Source organism: Podarcis bocagei, assembly GCF_964188305.1.
Source record: "Podarcis bocagei genome assembly, chromosome: 13".
Taxonomy (NCBI): domain Eukaryota; kingdom Metazoa; phylum Chordata; class Lepidosauria; order Squamata; family Lacertidae; genus Podarcis; species Podarcis bocagei.
Genome location: NC_138138.1, coordinates 11,342,059 through 11,362,438, shown reverse-complemented (window position 1 = coordinate 11,362,438; position 20,380 = coordinate 11,342,059). Strand labels below are relative to the sequence as shown.

At 45.4% G+C, this 20,380-nt stretch overlaps 1 protein-coding gene and 1 long non-coding RNA gene across 2 annotated transcripts; both read right to left on the bottom strand.

The window, feature by feature from the left end:
- Positions 1 to 4,711: 4,711 nt before the first annotated feature.
- On the bottom strand, positions 4,712 to 11,056 carry LOC308570619 (uncharacterized protein; the record flags this gene model as incomplete). The annotated part of the gene is made up of 4 exons (XM_081165535.1): positions 4,712 to 5,150; positions 6,169 to 6,320; positions 7,721 to 7,739; positions 10,842 to 11,056. 4 exons carry the CDS (start codon positions 11,054 to 11,056, stop codon positions 4,805 to 4,807), a joined length of 732 nt encoding a protein of 243 aa, XP_081021661.1. The 3' UTR covers positions 4,712 to 4,804.
- A 951-nt stretch (positions 11,057 to 12,007) lies between these two features.
- LOC308571482 lies at positions 12,008 to 20,380 on the bottom strand. The gene is made up of 3 exons (XR_014001479.1): positions 20,268 to 20,380; positions 17,203 to 17,241; positions 12,008 to 12,035 (listed from the first exon to the last, which is right to left on the bottom strand). It is a non-coding gene; the product is annotated as an uncharacterized lncRNA (long non-coding RNA).

The window sequence follows — 20,380 nt, the reverse complement described above, 5'->3', positions numbered from 1 at the left end:
TAACAGCCAGATGCACCGAGCCATTGCGCCACCTTCTACCTCTGAGCAACACCCCCCACCACACACATACACCCATTTCACAGATGAGGAACTGAGGCCAATAGTAGGACGTGCTCTGGTGCGGCACGGCAAATCTGTTGCGGAGGCAAGACTTGAACCTCAGTTTCACAGACCCAGGTACAACTCCGTCCCCTTGGCCTGTAGCCCCCAGCTGGGCCCATCTCGAACCTTTCTGAGTTAGAAGAAAATGCAGCCGTTTAGGATGAAGTGGTTTTCTGGATAAACTCAGGAAGAGAAGCAGGCAGAACCGAGCTCTGCCCAGAGTTCTTCCTGGCCAGAGACTGCAGCTCCCTCCAAGCTTTGCTGCCAATTCCCTCTCCCTCCCTCCCCTCACGTCCTTGTGCGATTTATGAGACAGAAACCACCCAGCAAGATGGCTCCCACCCTCATCACCCAGAGCGCTGTGCTTTCACAGAAAGAGACCCATTTTCCTTGGACTGTGGGCAAGCAGGAGTCTCCCTCCCCACATCTGGAACAGATCGTATCCTGGAGGAAGTCCAGGCCTGTCAGCACCTTTGATGCTGTTTGCTGAGGTCATGGCAGCTGGATCCAAGCCCTCGGTGAAAACAGCTTGTGCATATTACTTACTTGCCGCAAACACACCCACTGAAGTCAGAACATCTTTAGAGTCTGAGGAGGCCAATTAGTACCCCGAGCTGGTCATCCCTTGGCAGCTCAACAGGCAGAAGCCAAGCTCCCCGTGACATAACTCTGCCTGCTTGCCATGTGCCATTCGGAGATACGAGGAAATAAATTGCGAACAGACTTGGCACAGATGTCCTGGAGCTTTTGCTGAGGATATTTTGCTTAAAATAAAACTTAGCAGATCAACCTGAGCCCAGAGAGCACCTCACAAGGGGTCCACAAAGCCTTCCTAACTTCAGATTGAGATCATCATAATCACGTCTCTGACCAGGGAACTGTAAGCTGCAGATCGGAAATACAGTGGTACCTCGAGTTACATACGCTTCAGGTTACACACTCCGTTAACCCAGAAATCGTGCTTCAGGTTAAGAACTTTGCTTCAGGATAAGAACAGAAATTGGGCTCCAGCGGCGCGGCAGCAGCAGGAGGCCCCATTAGCTAAAGTGGTGCTTCAGGTTAAGAACAGTTTCAGGTTAAGAACGGACCTCCGGAACGAATTAAGTACTTAACCCAAGGTACCACTGTATTTATATTTTAGACTTGCTTCTCTTCACCCTCTCTACTCCTGCCTGAAAGATTCTGTGGAACCCAAAAGCTTGCTGCACTGTGAACATGTCTCACTCTGAAAAGTCTGAGGTATGCTAATTGACAAACAAAATAAGTGAAACTTCATTATAAGATGGATTGTTATGTGTATACCCTCCAACATTTCTCCAATGAAAATAGAAACGTCCTATTCCATCATCAAGGGACGCGAGTGGCGCTGTGGGTTAAACCACAGAACCTAGGACTTGCCGATCAGAAGGTTGGCGGTTCGAATCCCCATGACGGGGTGAGCTCCCATTGCTTGGTCCCAGCTCCTGCCCACCTAGCAGTTCGAAAGCACGTCAAAGTGCAAGTAGATAAATAGGCACCACTCCGGCAGGAAGGTAAACGGCGTTTCCGTGCGCTGCTCTGGTTCAGCAGAAGTGGCTTAGTCATGCTGGCCACATGACCCGGAAGCTGTACGCCGGCTCCCTCGGCCAGTAAAGCGAGATGAGCGCCACAACCCCAGAGTCGGTCACGACTGGACCAAATGGTCAGGGGTCCCTTTACCTGTATATGTATATGTATATGTATATGTATATGTATATGTATATGTATATGTATATGTATATGTAATCGATATCCATATCCATATCAATATCTCTACTGAAATCCTTGGGATTCCCTCAGTCAAACTGATAGTTTCCTCTTCTTTCTTAGTGGTCAATTTGGGTTGGCGCTCTCAGCCTGAGATTGCTAATACATGCAGTTATTGTGTAGCATACTACATGCTTGAGATTACATGCTATCAATCAAATATATAACTTTTAAGGGACACCTGAAGACAATGGAGTAACTGTGGAAGGAGCAATGGAGGCCAGAATAGATTGCCCCAAGTAGCCTGTTAAAGTTGTGGGTCAACATATCAGACAACACAGAGATTCTTCAGACAGCTCTTGTTTTGTTCACAGACCCAGAACGGAACTGAACTGAAGGGTTCAGCCAGCCTGCTTATATAGAGCTCCATTACAACGCAACAGTAACAACTTTCTGTAACTATCCAATCACTGAACGTCACTTTCAATTCCTTATTTGCATATGTGGACCTGAGTGAAAACTATCTACAGTATTCCTCTGCTGTCCCAGGGTGAGAACTTCAGTACATAACATAGCCCTTGGTGCAACCTGAAAATTGTAAGCAACACAAAACACAACACAACAGAGCTGTTGTGTAGACTATGAATCCCACAGGTCATTCCACCTTACATCTTGCATGATATTCCACATACCATAGGGAAAGAATACTGCTCCTCGTGCAAGGAATATGAGAGGGGTGTGTGTTTTATTAAGGGCAAAGGCTGGTGGGAGTAGTGAAGGGGCTGGCAGTTCTTCCATGGCTTGGATTTTAATCAATCACAGATGAATTTGAAGGCTTAAAAAACTCACTTCTCCTTTGAAGTGGGAGATTTTTTATATTTTTAAAAAAAGCAAAATGTGGAAAGACAAGCCCTGGGATTTGTTTTGCCTTTTTAAAAAAGGAAATTATTTCCAAAGCCCTCAATAGAAGCCGGGGTGGGAGGATCTGCAAATCGTCATCTGGCTGTGGTGATCAAACTAATTAGGTAACTGGTACAAAATAAAGATTGTGAAATGGATTGCGAGAACTCTCTGAGAATAAAGAAGGGAGTCTGTCTGCCCACTTGTACTGTTGTTTGCGGCGGAAAATTGTGGCTGTTTTTTTTTGGGGGGGGCGATTTGCCTGAAAAGACTACAAGTCTTGGCACACATATAGAAGTACGGTAAGTGCTTTTGGATAAAGTGGCGTTTCCTTCTGATGGGCAGGAGAAGGGAGACGCTTCGGTTAACAACCGAAGAAGGAATACAAAGCTTGGTCAGCAGAGAAACTGCAGCTTTTAATGAAATGCAGATTGGCACTTGGGCCTAATGAGAAACACTTTACAAAGAGATGCAGGCACGATTGGCAACTTTAAAGAAAACAGTACAGCTGTTATGCCCTGCAATGTGGGGTTTGTGCGGGGCTTATTTTCCCCCATAATTTTTTTTATTAAGGTTTCAAAGATTTAACATATACACTTCAATACATAATAAATTTATCATTTCCTTCCAATTTCTTGGAAGAAATTTAAGGATTATTTAGCTAGATATTCTAATATAACGTAAGTAGAACTATTTGTAAGTACCAAATCGGCCTAGGAGTAAAATATGTTGAATTGTATAACATTATGGATTGAAATTACCACGAAGAGAAAGAAAGATAGCAACTGGATTAAGTTAATTTTATTAGAAAGTGGATATTGGAAAACTGCTACAATGAGATTTATGGAAACTCAGTCAGGGGGGATTTGAGGAAGTCACTTAACAATGAAAATCAAATTGGGCTTCAAACAGTTAGGTGTTTATATGTTTGTTTGTTTGTTTGTTTTTTCTTTTTAATATTGCAATGTTTTTCTTTTTTGTGTGTTTGTTGTAAATTTGGGGGGGGATTTTGGAAAATAAATAAACAAATTTATCATTTTCTGACTTCCCACCTCATTTTCCATGATGTTTTCATTTCCCCCCCCTCTGCTGTGCAATACCTTCTATCTTTTACCATAACATCAATACTGTATTCTCTAATACCTTCTGTTGCTCTTTTTTAAATCCAGCTTGTGAGGCCATCAAACTGCAATATTTCCTTAAGTAGTCCAAAAATGGTCTTCCATTCTTCTGGGGCTTTGGGTTAACATTTCTATTGTAGAAAAATCTCCGTCTGGGCTAATGTGTAACTTCATACAAGTAGAATATGCAGTGTTTTTTTCTGGGGGGACACGCAGGGGTACGCATACCCCTAAACATTTTGTGAATCTAAGTTTGGCCTCATTGAGGGGCAGTATTTCAATATGAGGAGGAAAATGAGAGTAACCCTAAGCAATTTTTTATTTTATTTTTTAGAAAAAAAGCACTAGGAATATGTAATTTCAGAAATAAAATTCAAGGGATGGGGAGTAGCTACTAATGGACTATGCAGAACTGGCGAAGCAAACAGCAAAAAAAACAAAACCAGAATGACGGTCTATTTGTGGAAGAATAGAAGCCTTTTTTTGGAATCTCTGAAAAACACCATAATCAGATGAAATCGCAAGCAGGATTTGAAACATGAGAAGCGGAAGAAAGGTGATAATATTTGAAATGAAAGAATATATTTTCGGTGGAATGTTCATTAGAAGGCAGTATGTAGATGAGATGGGATTCAGAACAGCAGGGAAGAAAGGCGGAAAGTCAAAGTTTAAAGATAGATAGATAATTTATTACGGTCGGAGACCAGCTTCTAAATCACACTTGGGGGTACAATCCCAGAAGGAAAACAAACATTTAAAACAATGTGCAACAATAAATTTGAAATTTATAAACGCGAAAAGCGTACAGACACTTAAAACTTTAAGCGAAGTTTAAAGAGAACTGTAAAACTTGAAAGCTGGAATTTAAAGATTTTGAAGTTGAATAAAAATGTGATGTCAAAACAAAACAACGGAATAAAATCCGCCTCTCCTTTCACACTCCAGCCTAGTTGCTCTCAGTTGTCTTCCAGGCTAGATGTCTCGCACCTCTCAGCATTTAGCAGCACCACTCCCTTTCGAACTGTTGCCCACCGCGGGGGAGTTTGCAGTGCAGTTTCGGGACCCCGTGCCTTGCGGAGGACGAGGGCGATGGAGAGGGGCACCAAACAGACCGGCAGGGAGGTCAGGATAACGACCACTCCGGTGGGTGGCCGATGCTCTGTGGGGTCACGGGGGAGGGAGCAGTTGGCAAAGTACTCCGCGTGGATTCTCATGAAGAAGGCGTCCAACGTGGGGCTGGCCACCGGGCAGCCCATCCCTTCAGCCAGCAGCCCAGTGCAGAGGACCAGATTGCTATATATACTGCAGAGGGACAAAATGAAAAGGTTGTGGCGGATGGAACATTACAGTGGTGCCTCGCAAGACGAAAAGAATCCGTTCTGTGATTCTCTTCGTCTAGCGGTTTTTTTCGTCTTGCGAAGCAAGCCCATTGAAGGATTAGCGGATTAGCGCTATTAGCGGCTTTTAGCGGCTTATCTGCTGATCGGATCAGCTGATAAGCGGCTTAGCGCTATTAGCGATATTAGCGGCTTATCTGCTGATCGGATCAGCTGATAAGCGGCTTAGCACTATTAGCGCTATTAGCGCCTTTTAGCGGCTTATCTGCTGATCAGATCAGCTGATAAGCAGCTTAGCGCTATTAGCGCTATTAGCGACTTTTTAGCGGCTTATCTGCTGATCGGATCAGCTGATAAGCGGCTTAGCGGCTTAGGAAAAAGGGGGGGAACCAGCAGGAACTCGCAAGACATTGTCGTCTTGCGAAGCAAGCCCATAGGAGATTCGTTTTGCGAAGCACCTCCAAAACGGAAAACTCTTTCGTCTAGCGAGTTTTCCGTCTTGCGAGGCATTCGTCTTGCGGGGCACCACTGTATAGGCTATTTGTATGTGGAGGCCCCCAAGCCACCCCTCAAAATAATTCACAAATCACACATAATTTTAGTTTAAGGTTTTTGGCATAAAATTTTGGGCCACAACTTTATTAAAATACATAATCTGTGAGTGGTTGCTTAGGCATTGGTTATGACTATCTGTCCCCCCCCCCCACCTGGGACAGAACTGACTATCCGAACTCCCTCGGAAGCCAGTGAAAGGATAACAATATTGGGGATCAGTTGAGCTGAGTGTCAGTCCCTCACCGCTCACCCAATCTGCTCCCCAAGGCTTGCTGCCCTGGTCCCATTTCAGGGATTGGATGAAATCATGGCAAGCCCCAGGATTCCTTTAACGGAATTCCCTTCCACCACCATTGGAGGGGCAGGCACAGCCTATCCTGACCCCTCCTCCACCAATTTTTATAACCAATGCCTAACTGCAACCTTACAAGTTGTGATGAATGGCTAAGTAGTAGGCAAAAACCAGGTGGCACCAGCCAATCAGCCAAATGGCAAAATTCCTACTAGGCCCCTGCCCCAAGGCAGACGACCCCATGACAGGCATAGCAAGGTCAACCGGAACACAGGGCGGGCAGGCGGGTGATCCGATGCACTCTGCAAAAGAGAAAGGAAAAGGCAGAGTGCCCCAATATTTAAAACCTTTGGTCCCACCCACCCAAATTGCAGCATGCAATTTGCCCCAGCAACCCAGTCATCCAATCGTTGCTTCAGGCAATAACCATTTAACCTGCCTGGCAACAGAGGTTTGGCCTGGCAGACCCCCCCACAACCCATGCTCTCATTTGGGGAGAACACGCTTTGTCATGGATGCTTCAGATGAGATTCCTGCATTGCAGGTGTGTGAACTACGATTCTATGATTCTAGGGCATGTCACTTTAGGGGGGGGAACTTGACATTTGTAAATTTATTCAGTGAGGGGTCTTAAAAATATGCGTTTGGGTGTGAGGAATTCAAATACAGTCGGATCTTAGTTTTCGAACACCTTAGTTCTCAAACGTTTTGGCTCCCAAACGCTGCAAACCCGAAAATGACTGTTCCGGTTGGCAAACTGTTTTTGGAAGCCGGACGTCCGACGGGGCTTCCGATTGGCTGCAGCAGCTTCCGGCAGCCAATCAGAAGCCACGCTTTGGTTTCCGAATGTTTTGGAAGTCAAACGGACTTCCAGAATGGATTCCGTTCGACTTCCAAGGTACAACTGTATGCTCTCTCTCTCTCTCTCTTTTTGCAAATGTCTTTCGTGAGGGGGTCTTAAAAATAAGTTTTTAGGTGTGAGGGAATCAAAACTGCTTTTATTTTTGTGATTGGACAACATCATATTGTAAACCGCCCCTTGATCTTCAGATGAGATGTGGTATAGAAATTTAATAAATAATAATAATAACATTTGTTGAAGAAGCGCATGAAGTGCTTTTGGAAAGCCAAAGAGTTTTAATTCTGCTGTCTGAAAATATCTGGCAATGTTTAATAAATAAATTAATATTATATAACAGCAAGTACTTGGCAATCGTTTTTAATGATTGGTGTGCAATTGTACACACATTTTACTCACCAACCAAAACTAAATTAGATTAATTTAACCAAATATCCTTTGAATTCCCAAGTTTTCAAAGTTTTCAGATTCCCATTTATGGAATTTGAAAGTTGACAAATTCAACACACCCTAATGGCACAACCAACAGATGATGATAATAATAATAATAATAATAATAATAATAATAATAATAATAATAATAATAATAATAATAGTAGTAGTAGTAGTAGTAATAGTAATATACCCTGCGCATCTGGCTGAGTTTCCCCAGCCACTTTGGGCAGCTTCCAATCGAGTGTTAAAAACAGCACAGCATTAAATATTAAAAACTTTCCTAAACAGGGCTGCCTTCAGATGTCTTTTAAAGATGAGATAGCTTCTTATTTCCTTCACATCTGAAGGGAGGGCGTTCCACAGGGCGGGGGCCACCACCAAGAAGGCCCTCTGCCTGGAAGAGCCACTTCTGCCTAGAGAAGAGCCAGGATATGTCAGAAATGAGGACCATCAGTGCCATATACAAAGGTAACTGAAAAAGAGGTGTGGGGGTACAGACAGGAGAAGCAAGGAGGTCAGAACGAGGCTTACAGGACCATGGACGGATCACTGGGATCCAGAAACCTGGCTTGACAGAATCCTACCTCCAAAGAATGCTTATAACCTTCCAGGCTGTACAGTGGTGCCCCGCAAGACAAATGCGTCGCAAGACGGAAAACTTGCTAGACAAAAGAGTTTTCCGTTTTGGAGGTGCTTCGCAAAACGAATTTCCCTATGGGCTTGCTTCGCAAGACGACAATGTCTTGCGAGTTCCTGCTGGGGTTTTTTCCTCCCCCCCCCCTTTTTCTAAGCCGCTGAGCCGCTTATCAGCTGATCCGATCAGCAGATAAGCCGCTAAAAGCCGCTAATAGCGCTAATAGCGCTAATAGCGCTAATCCGATAATCCGTCAATGGGCTTGCTTCGCAAGACGAAAAAACCGCTAGACGAAGAGAATCACAGAACGGATTCTTTTCGTCTTGCGAGGCACCACTGTATATATGATGAAGGGGAGCCATGCCAGGGTGAAGGCGTCTTCTTCTATTTGTCCCCGTTTCAGTTTCAGGTTATTGGTTAGTTTTTCTAATAAGCCTGTTTCCCATACTATTTGGTACCATTGGTCCATGCTCACTCCTGACAGGTCTCTCCAGTGTCTGGCTATGATGTTTCTGGCTGCTGAGAGTAGGTGGGTTATGAGCTCTTTATGATGTGAGTGGCCATTATTATCTTGGAAGACGTTTGGCAGGGCCAGTTCTGGGGTGACTTCTAATACTTGCTTAGTTATTTTGCATATTTCTTGTATGATTGCTGTCCAGAATAGTTGGATTTGGGGGCATTCCCACCACATGTGGAGTAGGGCGGTTCATAAAAAACCTTTTTTAAAAAAATGCCTACTCCAAAGGTCTTATCTTACAACACTAGGGATTATATAGCTATATCTGAAATTTCATGCATATCAGTTAATATCTTGACCCTCCTCCACAAAAATAGCTGTTTACCAACTGCACTGACTCCCGGTGGAGTACAGGGTCAGGTTTAAGGTGCTGGTTTTGACCTTTAAAGCTCCATTCAGCCTAGGACCCTCGTACCTACAGGACTGCCTCTCCTGGTATGCCTCGCGGAGGACCTTAAGGTCCACAAATGACAACATTTTGGAAGTCCCAAGTCACAAGGTGGTTAGATTGGTCTCAACTAGGGCCAGGGCCTTTTCAGTACTGGCCCCAACTTGGTGGAACGCTCTGTCACAAGAGACTAGGGCCCTGCGGGACTTGACATCTTTCCACAGGGCCTGCAAGACAGAGCTGTTCCACCAGGCCTTTGGTATGGACTCAGTCTGACCCTTCTGTTTCCCTCCCCTTATGCTTTTGATCTATGGGCTACTTTTAAAATGAGGCTGCATTTTAAATTGCATTTAACCTGTATTTTAAATTGGTTTTTTTCTTTTTCTTTTTCTCTTATGTTTTTTCTGAAATTTTATTGGTGTTAGCTGCTCTGAGCCTGACTCTGGCCGGGGAGGGAGGGGTATAAATAAAATTTATTATTATTATTATTATTATTATTATTATTATTATTAGGCCATTTTCCTATGTCGTGAAGGCTGAAATTTCAATTCAGTGGAGCAGGGTCAAGATATTAACTGATATGCATGACATTTTGGATTTGGTATATAATCCCTAGTGTAGTAACATAAGACATTTGGAGCAGGCATTTTGTTTTAAAAGTTTTTTATGAACCGCCCTAATGTGGAGGTATGTGCCTGTGGAGGTGCATCCTCTCTAGCATTTTGGTGAGGTTCCTGGGCAAATAAAAAATACATTGGGGGGGCCTTCTAGGCATGGACTCCCCTTCCCAAGCTCCACCTCCATGTCTGGCGAGTGAAAATTCTTAAAGGGGCAACCCTTGTCCCTATAGCCAGTGGCGTAGCGTGGGGGGTGCAGGGGGGGCTGGCTGCACCGGGCGCAACATCTGGGGGTTAGGGTTAGGGGGCGCAAATCCACGGGTTAGGGGGCGCAAATCCACAGGTTAGGGGGCGCAAATTACTTGCCTTGCCCCGGGTGCTGACAACCCACGCTAGGCAACTGCCTATAGCATTATGGTAGCTTGCCTTTACTCCAGGCCTAGTGTATTCACTGCACCATCAACAAGAACAGGAAATATATGGCATGATGGCAACTGATTTCTCAAGGAGCTCAGACTCAGGATCGATGATCTCTCAGACCCTCCAAGTGTCCCTTTTTTCCAGGGACGGTCCCGGATTTACAGAAGCCGTTCCGCTTTCTGGCTTGATCCTGGAATGTCCCGCTTTCCCTTAGAACATCCCTATTTTCACTGTATAGGTGTTGGAGAGTATGGTTGTTGTTGTTTAGTCATTTAGTCATGTCCGACTCTTCGTGACCCCATGGACCAGAGCACGCCAGGCACTCCCGTCTTCCACTGCCTCCCGCAGTTTGGTCAGACTCATGTTGGTAGCTTCAAGAACACTGTCCAACCATCTCATCCTCTGTCATCCCCTTCTCCTTGTGCCCTCAATCTTTCCCAACATCAGGGTCTTTACCAGGGAGTCTTCTCTTCTCATGAGGTGGCCAAAGTATTGGGGCCTCAGCTTCAGGATCTGTCCTTCCAGTGAGCACTCAGGGCTGATTTCCTTCAGAATGGAGAGGTTGGATCTTCTCGCAGTCCATGGGACTCTCCAGAGTCTCCTCCAGCACCATAATTCAAAAGCATCCATTCTTCAGCGATCAGCCTTCTTTATGGTCCAGCTCTCACTTCCATACATCACTACTGGGGAAAACATAGCTTGAACTATACGGACCTTTGTTGGCAAGGTGATGTCTCTGCTTTTTAAGATGCAGAGTGTGGTAGGAGTCCCTGTTTCCATTGGAGAAATCTTGGAAGGCATTGTCTCTGCCATAGAAGGAACAACACACCAGAATGTAACCCCCACATAAATGGGGGGGGAGGCCTATATGTAAAATAAATCAAGAAACCAACCCCCCTGAGGTACCAGGAACCAGGTCTGCGGCTCAGAAATCTATACCTGCCAGTTGTTTCCCAGATGCACCTCCTGCTCTCTGCTGCAGCCATGACGGAGGCATGAAACTTGGGCCAGCAGAACAGCGCTACCCAGTCATAGTAGGTATCTCCACAGTCACTGGCTTGGTCGTCCTCTTCTTCAAAAGGCCCTAGCCGAGAATGAGAGATCGGAAGAGAATTATGACTGGGACTGTGGCAGGCAAAAATCCCCTGCCCCATCCCATCCAGCTCAGTGTGTGCCTCCACCCCCTGCTCTAATAATAATAATAATAATAATAATAATAATAATAATAATAATAATAATAATAATAATTTATTTATACCACCCTCCCCAGCCAAAGCCGGACTCAGAGCGGCTAACAACAGTAAAATAATACAACATTCTAAAATCATTTCATTATAAAATCAGTTCATGGCATCTTGCCAGCAATTCATTTATTAAACATCAGCTATGCAAATGCAAACTACCTGACAAACATCACTTCTAGTTTGGCTCTGGGAAGAAAGCGTATCAAACACTGCAGGCAACAGAAAGGATGCCTGATTCTGTTGTACCACCTACACTGTGTGCAAATGGTGTTGAATTGGGAAAGGAATCAAATCACATTCCAGCCAGCTTTTTACATTCAACCCAACAGGCAAATGGTGCATGTAACTAGAGTTGTGCAAATAACAACAACAACAACAACAACAACAACAACAACAACAATAATAATAATAATAATTTTATACCCCGCCCACTCTGGGTGGCTTCCAACAAAATACAATAGTCCGTTAAACATTAAAAGTTTTCCTAAACAGGGCTGCCTTCAAATGTCTCCTAAAAGTCTGGTAGTTGTTTTTCTCTTTGACATCTGGTGGGAGGGTGTTGCACAGGGCGGGTGCCACTACCAAGAAGACCCTCTGTCTGGTTCGCGGCATATAAATAAAAAATTATTATTATTATTATTATTATTATTATTATTATTATTATTATTATTATTATTATTATTATTCAGTGTGTGTCACATGTGAAAACTTCCAAGAGAGGTCACAAAATAAAAAGGGAGATATTGGGTAAACAGACCATTTTGGGACACAGATCTCATTAAAACAGAAGCCTGTGGCTAAAAGAAGAACAAAGACTTCTGTTTGGCAACAGAGGAGATGGGAGGAAGCGATCATTGCTCACCTTCTTCATCTGGATACAGGTAGGAGACTGGAAGGAGAAGGTAGATGTTAGTCTAGGAACAGCAGTAGGATAAGTAACAGTGATAGGACAGGCCTGGGGACTCGCTAGCTCAACTATTACCTTCCTCAAGAAAGATCTATCTAAAGAAGGGGAACCTGCGAAGCTTGTTTCATCTCCCCTGTACTGTATACACGATTTCACCTTCAGCTTTTGGCTCCAGAACTGACACAAACTTAAGAGGAAGACAGATGGAATCAGCCAAACTACTGATCCATAAAGGTAAAGAGACCCCTGACCATTAGGTCCAGTTGTGGCCGACCGGGGTTGTGGCGCTCATCTCGCTTTACTGGCCGAGGGAGCCGGCGTACAGCTTCCGGGTCATGTGGCCAGCATGACTAAGCCGCTTCTGGCGAACCAGAGCAGCGCACGGAAATGCTGTTTACCTTCCCGCCGGAGCGGTACCTATTTATCTACTTGCACTTTGACGTGCTTTCGAACTGCTAGGTTGGCAGGAGCTGGGATTGAGCAACGGGAGCTTTCCCCCCCTTGCGGGGATTCGAACCGCCGACCTTCTGATCAGCAAGTCCTGGGCTCTGTAGATCAGATCAAAGATATATCTTGGCACAGCACTTTTCTCTCCAGCAGAGACCTCCCCACCCCAGAGGTTCCCAAACGAGGGATAATGGAGATTATTAAATCTCTGCTGGGGGGACAAACATCTGGAGGAGGACAAAGGCTCAGTCCAGAACCCTGCTTAAGTTCACGAGTGCCTCTCTGAGGATGTGCGTGTTGGTTTTCCCTCCTGTCACAACTACAAGGATCAGGAATAAGGAACTTTGAAGTGACCAGCAAGCAAGGCATCCAGGCAACCTTAAGCCCCAATGTCTGCGTTCAAATGCCGTGTTAAACCGTAGTTAAAAGACAAACTATCCGTTGTATCTGAGTTGATCACAGTCAGAGTAGACCCACTGAAACTGATGGAGTTGAAGTTAGTCCCGTCTGTGCCATTCAAGGGAAGAAACTAGCCAGAGTCTCAATGTTGTGATGTGTGAACCCAGAACCATGGTTTGTTTCCTACAACCAAACCATGTCCTTAGTTTACCTCGTTTGGTTTATTTGAAGGTAACAAACCATGAGCACAGCTTCACACATCACAACAAGCCACGCTTGCTTGGGGCTTGTTTCTCCCTCTGCATGGCGAGGTTAAGAGCAGCAGCTGTGCAGGAGATGTCCTTGTGCACATTAAGCTATAGTTTATTTTAAACCATGGTAGGCAAACTAAGGCCCAGGGGCTGGATCCGGCCCAATCGCCTTCTAAATCCGGCCCACAGATGGTCCGGGAATCAGTGTCTTTTTACATGAGTAGAATGTGCCCTTTTATTTAAAATGCATCTTTGGGTTATTTTGGGGGCATAGGAATTCATTCAACCCCCCCCCCAAAAAAAAAACATAGTCTGGGCCCCCACAAGGTCTGAGGGACAGTGGACTGGCTGAAAAAGTTTGCTGACCCTGTTTTAAACTATTGTTTAACTTAAATATACTCGGAGTCGAGAGTGGATTTCATGCTCTTTGTTCAGCTCATAGTGGTGAGGAGGAATGGAAGTTCCCCCAGAATGTCTGCTTTATATACATTATTTACACAATGGGCCCCACATGATTGGCCTACAGGAGAATCCCGGAATTAGCCAATCAGGTCGCGGATTCACTTCCACCTGGAGCTGGATTGGGTGGCTCCTGTGGACCAATCAGACTGCTGCATTCTAAATCCTATTGTTCTAGGACCAATCAGACTGCTGCATTTTGGATCCTATTCAACTCAGTACATAACATTAACATTGCAAACCAAGCCAGTATTTCTGGCAACTGGGCATCATCCCAGTGGCGTAGCCTGGGGGGTGCAGGGGGGGCCGGCCGCACCGGGCGCAACATCTGGGGGTTAGGGTTAGGGGGCGCAAATCCACGGGTTAGGGGGCGCAAATCCACGGGTTAGGGGGCGCAAATCCACGGGTTAGGGGGCGCAAATTACTTGCCTTGCCCCGGGTGCTGACAACCCACACTACGCCACTGCATCATCCTGCTTTCAAATTAAATCTTTTATTCTTGGCTGCAATGGTCAATGGACATGAATGAACATTCCCCAAGAAGGCAAAAGAGAGAGAGAACAATTCTTTTGAAAGCCATCTATGCCACCAGAACACCCAGGGACAATGAGTTCCATAGATACATTACATGTTGCACAATGCAATATTAACGTCTATCTGCCCTGGTGTTGTAAAAAATCACTGGTTGACCCTAAGTGCTACTATTAAAAAAAGAGAAAAGGAATCCCTGCCTTATCAGCTCCTTCCACATTGTTCCGAGTAATTTTTATAAACATCCATGGTTTCCTCTCAAGAACCTCCTTGTTCAGAAGCGAAAAAGCACCGAACGCCTTCCTTCCCAAGGCTCCCTATTCCTGATCCAAAAATATTAGGTAGTTCTGGGATCTCTTCCCGTTTGGGGAGGAGTGGGGAGGAAAGCACAAATGAAAAGTTCCCCCTTGCCCTAACCTGATGTCCTTATTAAAGAGGGAGGGAATCTGTTACTGTCTTGGGAAGAGATTACCACATTTTTTTCTGGCAGCATTTGTGTGCCTTTAGCACCGTCATTGCAGGCAGAAATTCAGCAGCTGAAATCTTTCCTCCTCAATGTGCATAGACACCAGAAACGCTTCACCTGCCAAACTACTGCTTGTCGTACAATTTGTTTGGCCGTTCTTTCAATTTATTGGCCAACCTTTCTACAATATATTACCCAAGGCGATCAGTTTGTAATGTTTCATTATGTTCAGGGAAGCTCTTAATGTTTAATAGACCAGTGTTTCTCAACCTTTTTTGGGCAAAGGCACACTTGTTTGATGAAAAAAATCTTGAGGCACACCACCATTACAGCCCCGTGACGTCAGCGCGCAGCGTCACACCGGGAGGGACGCACGAAAGTGTAAGTTTCAATTTTTTCCCCTCCCCCTTGCCGGGGAACCTCCAAGCTTTGGGGGTGGGGGGGGAGGAGGCAGCAAAGCGAGGCAGGAAGGAGAGCGCGGCTTGGCTGGGTGAGCTTTGGCAGGGGCAGGGAATGAGAGCCGCGAGGCGGGTGCTGCGGACGGAGGCGCTGCCCGCCGAGCTCGCAGGCAGCCAGGCAGGCAGACGGTGAGAGCCCCGCGCTGGGCGGCCTCTCCTCGCCGCCGCCGCCTCTCGCCGCCCGACTTGCCCGCCTCCCTCCAGGCAACATCTCGCGGCACACCAGGCAACATCTCGCGGCACACTAGTGTGCCGCGGAACAGTGGTTGGGAAACACTGTAATAGACTATTGTATTTTAATATTTTGTTGGGAGCTGCCCAGAGTGGCTGAGGAAACCCAGCCAGATGGGCGGGGTATAAATAATAAATGATGATGATGATGATGATGATGATGTCTTTATATATGTGGGAAGCTGCACAGAGTGACTGGGACAACCTGGTCAGATGGCCGAAGTACAAATAATAAAATTATGATGGTGATGATTTACAGCAACCATTAAAAATATATCAAAACACTTTAAAAAAATATAAAAAGAGAGAAAATAGGACCAAACAGTGGTCACATTAAAACAATTTTAGATGCATTTAAAATGTGTTTTCCTGTCAGTGGAAAGAAAAGGGGCTAAGTCGGTGGTTCTCAAACATTTTTTCTGGGTCGCCAGACCCTCCAAGTGTCCCTATTTCCCAGAGATGTCCCTAAATTAGAGAAGCTGTACCAGTTTCTGATTTGATCCCGGAATGTTGCGCTTTTCCTTAGGACACCCCTATTTTCATTGGAGAAATGTTGGAGGGAACGGAGTTATCTGATCCCCGAGCCGTCTGAAGACAATCCAGTATAGGGAAGTTTTTTTAAATGTTTAATGTTTTATTATGTTTTTATATATGTTGGAAGCTGCCCAGACTGGGCAATCCAGTCAGATGTGTGGGATATAAATAGTAAAATTATCATTACGGAATGGGACGACCCTATTTTCATCGGAGAAATGTTGGATTCTGGGCCACACTTCCAAAATAAAAATTTGTTCACGCCACAACAATTTTTTTATCGATAAGAAATACCGTATTTTTCGCTCTATAAGACGCACCAGACCGCAAGACGCACCTAGTTTTTGGAGGAGGAAAACAAGAAAAAAAAATTCTGAATCTCAGAAGCCAGAACAGCAAGAGGGATCAGTGGCGTAGCGTGGGGGGTGCAGGGGGGGCCAGCCGCACTGGGCGCAACATCTGGGGGTTAGGGTTAGGGGGCGCAAATCCACGGGTTAGGGGGCGCAAATTACTTGCCTTGCCCCGGGTGCTGACAACCCACGCTACGCCACTGAGAGGGATCGCTTCTCAGTGAAAGCAGCAATCCCTCTTGCTGTTCTGGCTTCTGGGATAGCTGCGCAGCCTAAATTCACTCCATAAGACGCACACACATTTCCCCTTACTTTTTAGGAAGGAAAAAGTGAGTCTTATAGAGCAAAAAATACGGTACATTGGAAAACAAAACAACTTCTAGCAGTGCTTGATTTATAGCACAGAACACAACTACTTTGTCATATGATCGTGAGATATCCAGAAAGTACAGTGGTACCTCAGGTTAAGATCTTAATTTGTTCTGGAGGTCCGTTCTTAACCTGAAACTGTTCTTAACCTGAGGTACCACTTTAGCTAATGAGGCCTCCCACTGCTGCCACGCGATTTTTGTTCTCATCCTGAAGCAAAGTTCTTAACCCGAGGTACTATTTCTGGGTTAGCAGAGTCTGTAACCTGAAGCGTCTGTAACCTAAAGTGTCTGTAACCCAAGGAACCACTGTATAAAAGACTGTGGCTCTGTAACAACACAAATCATTCCCAGAATATAATATTGATTGTCCTTGAATGTTCCCACCACACTCACCACCCTCTCCTGCCACACCAGTGTGGCACACCACACCCTTTGAGGACCACTGGGCTATGTGGACGTCCCTAGGGAGGGTCTTCTAAATCTAGGGTGCAGCCTCTGGGAAGACCCTCCCATGTCCCCATTTCTTAATGGCCCAGTACCTTCTGTATGAGAAGTGTGGAAATGGCAACGGAAAGATAAATGGGAAAGGGCAGTGCTAAGGACTGGTTTGCTCTCCTTGTTCCCAGAGAACAAATACTTGTTTCTCTCTTACTTTCATCTTCAAAGTCATCATAGGTCAGTGCTGTGCATCCTGAAGGAGGAAAGAGAGAGAGAAAGAAAGAAAGGTCAGAGAGGGAGAATTGCAGGAGTCCCTTCTGTCTCGGCCCCACCCTAAAGCCAGACCCTCCAAGTGCCCCTATTTTCCAGGGACAGTCCCAGATTTACAGAAGCTGTCCTGGTTTCCGATTTGATCCCGGAATGTTCCACTTTTCCTTAAAGGTAAAGGTAAAGGACCCCTGACAGTTAAGTCCAGTCGCGAACGACTCTGGGGTTGCGGCGCTCATCTTGCTTTACTGGCCAAGGGAGCTGATGTTTGTCTGCAGACAGTTTTTCCGGGTCACGTGGCCAGCATGACTAAGCCGCTTCTGGTGAAACTAGAGCAGCGCACAGAAACACCATTTATCTTCCCGCCAGAGCGGAACCTATTTATCTACTTGCACTTTGATGTGCTTTTGAACTGCTAGGTTGGCAGGAGCTGGGATTGAGCAACGGGAGCTCACCCCATCGTGGGGATTCGAACCGCCAACCTTCCAATCGGCAAGCCCTAAGCTCAGTAGTTTATGCCACAGTGCCACCCACGCTATTTTCATCGGAGAAATGTTGGAGGGCATGCAATAGGACATCCCCAGGTGTGTTTTTTCAGCCGGAACTCAGTTCCAGCACCTCTCAGGTGGGTGCCATTGCCATTCTAGGAGAAAGAGGGAGGTGTTCATGGTGAGTTCTGGCACCTCTTTTTCTAGAAAAATAGCACTGCAATCGTGCTTGTTCTTAACATGCTGCTTGGTCTATATTGGTCCGGGATCCTGGTATGCCACAAGGGAGGGTGGGTTTACTTGATACGCATTAGAAAACCTTCCCTCTGATTAGGCGATTCACATTTTTTCCTTCCCACAAATGGACATACGGGGGGGGGGGGAATGCCAAATCACACTGCAACAATTTTTTATTTTCAAAATGAAACCAGTTTCTCTTTTCTTTCTTTCTTTCAAAACAAACAAACAAAAAATTACAAACATCAAATTCAAAATCCATATTCATTTTCTAACATAAGCCTATTACCTAGATTACCTAAATTAAAATATATCTACTTGCTCTAGGCTTCCCTTTGCTATATGTAAATACAACACAATGAACAAATTATATTATAAATGATATTATAGGTTCCCACATACACCCCCCCCCCCCAGTTTCTCAAGGAGTGCTTTTCAGGGCAAGATCTAGGTTGTGTGTACACCATGAAGAGGAGGGGGGCAAAGTGCTGTACTCGGTCCCGGAAGAAAACGCAATGTGCACAGCAGCCTGACACAGTCCATTTCCACGTAGATGGGATTAAGCCTTAAGGCCTTACACAGAGACCTGTTTTTTAAGCAAAATAACCCCAAGGATGTTTCTGTTCAGTTTGCAGAACGCTAAAAGCTGCCTCCCTCTCAGTTCGGTAAAGGTAAAGGGACCCCTGACTATTAGGTCCAGTTGTGATGGACTCTGGGTTTGCGGCGCTCATCTCACTTTACTGGCCGAGGGAGCCGGCGTACAGCTTCCGGGTCATGTGGCCAGCATGACTAAGCTGCTTCTGGCGAACCAGAGCAGCACACGGAAACGCCGTTTACCTTCCCGCCGGAGTGGTACCTATTTATCTACTTGCACCTTGACGTGCTTTCGAACTGCTAGGTTGGCAGGAGCTGGGACCGAGCAACGGGAGCTCACCCCGTCGCGGGGATTCGAACCTCCGACCTTCTGATTGGCAAGCCCTAGGCTCAGTGGTTTTTAGACCACAGCGCCACCCGCGTCCCTCCCTCTCAGTTACTCAGGACTTCTGAAAACATTTCACTGGCCAAATGTTGGATGGTATGTAAAGCTCTCGTTGTCGAGGCCACTGCTGCACCTCACGGGGCAACAGATGGAAGAGGTGAAGGAGGAAAGAATCTGGCAGTAGGAAAAGAGAAATCTAACTGGGGCTTCCCTGGACTACCCTTGTCAGTTCAGAATAACTGCTTTGGCTGCTCTTTTTTTGCATATTGTATGTTTGTGCAGCTGCTGGAAATGGAGAGGGGCTCCTTTGTTTCTCTTCGGTTGGGTTGCTTTGAAGCCAGTTCTAAGCACAGCAGGCAGCTTCCTTGCCCTTCTCTCTGCCCCACAAGTGACCCCAGGTCCACAACAAGGTCCCTCAGGTTCACCGGCAAAGGAGTCACCTCCAGGTGTGCACCAACACAGCGTTATTATGCTAAAGCCAGGATAACTTTGTTGCTTTATTCGAACAATGCAACTGAGCCCAAGAATAGGAAATCAAAAGCAACTTTGCTGCCGCCAACTAAAATAATCCAAGCTAAACACCAACAGATGTCAACCCACCCCACAAAGTTAAATACAATAGCTTTATAAACTGTGAGGTAGAGCTTCTATGGAGAAGCTGGCCTCATACATTCAGGAGAGAGAGAGGGGCTCACCAAGGAAGGCAAATTTGTTGTAATTTGTTCCAAATGTTTGTTAAACTGGAATCAAAACAAGTCGTTTTGTGGGTTTCCAAATCACACAATTTCCACTGTGTGTTTTTTTTTTAATGTACGTTCTTCCAAGAGAAGGAGAAGAGCTCCAAGGGATTGCAAATGTCAAAGCCCTCATTCATTGTAATTATTGCAGAGTCCTAGCCAGAAATTTGGTCAGGTTGTGGAAATCAATATGCAGTATTGCAGTATTCCAAAACTGGAAACTACAGCTTAGCCCCACTGAATTGAATAGGATTTACTTCTGAGTAGGCATGCTTAGGCTTGCACTGTAGCTAAAACTCGTAGAGTTTCCAAGCAAATCAGAACAAATACTCAATAAATGACTGGATGCAATTTCATGGGAGTTTTGTGCAGGATCAATGCTCAATTACATATACAGGTTGGTCTTTTTTTCCATACAATTCAGAGAAAACTTAGGGTTGTTTTTCTCTCTCAATAGCATTATACTCACATTAGCCCAATCTACTGCCAGTATCGTGGTATTTTTCACGCCATGTAGCACTGAAAGACAACTATATATTTTTTCTAATGGGACGGGAAAGGGGACACTTACCTCTGCAAAAAATCAAAAGCAGGCTAGAATACAGGAGACAACGCCAGAGAGGTTGGGGCATTCTCATCACCATCTTGGGGAGAAACTCAGCCTTTCTCCTCTCTTATCAAATG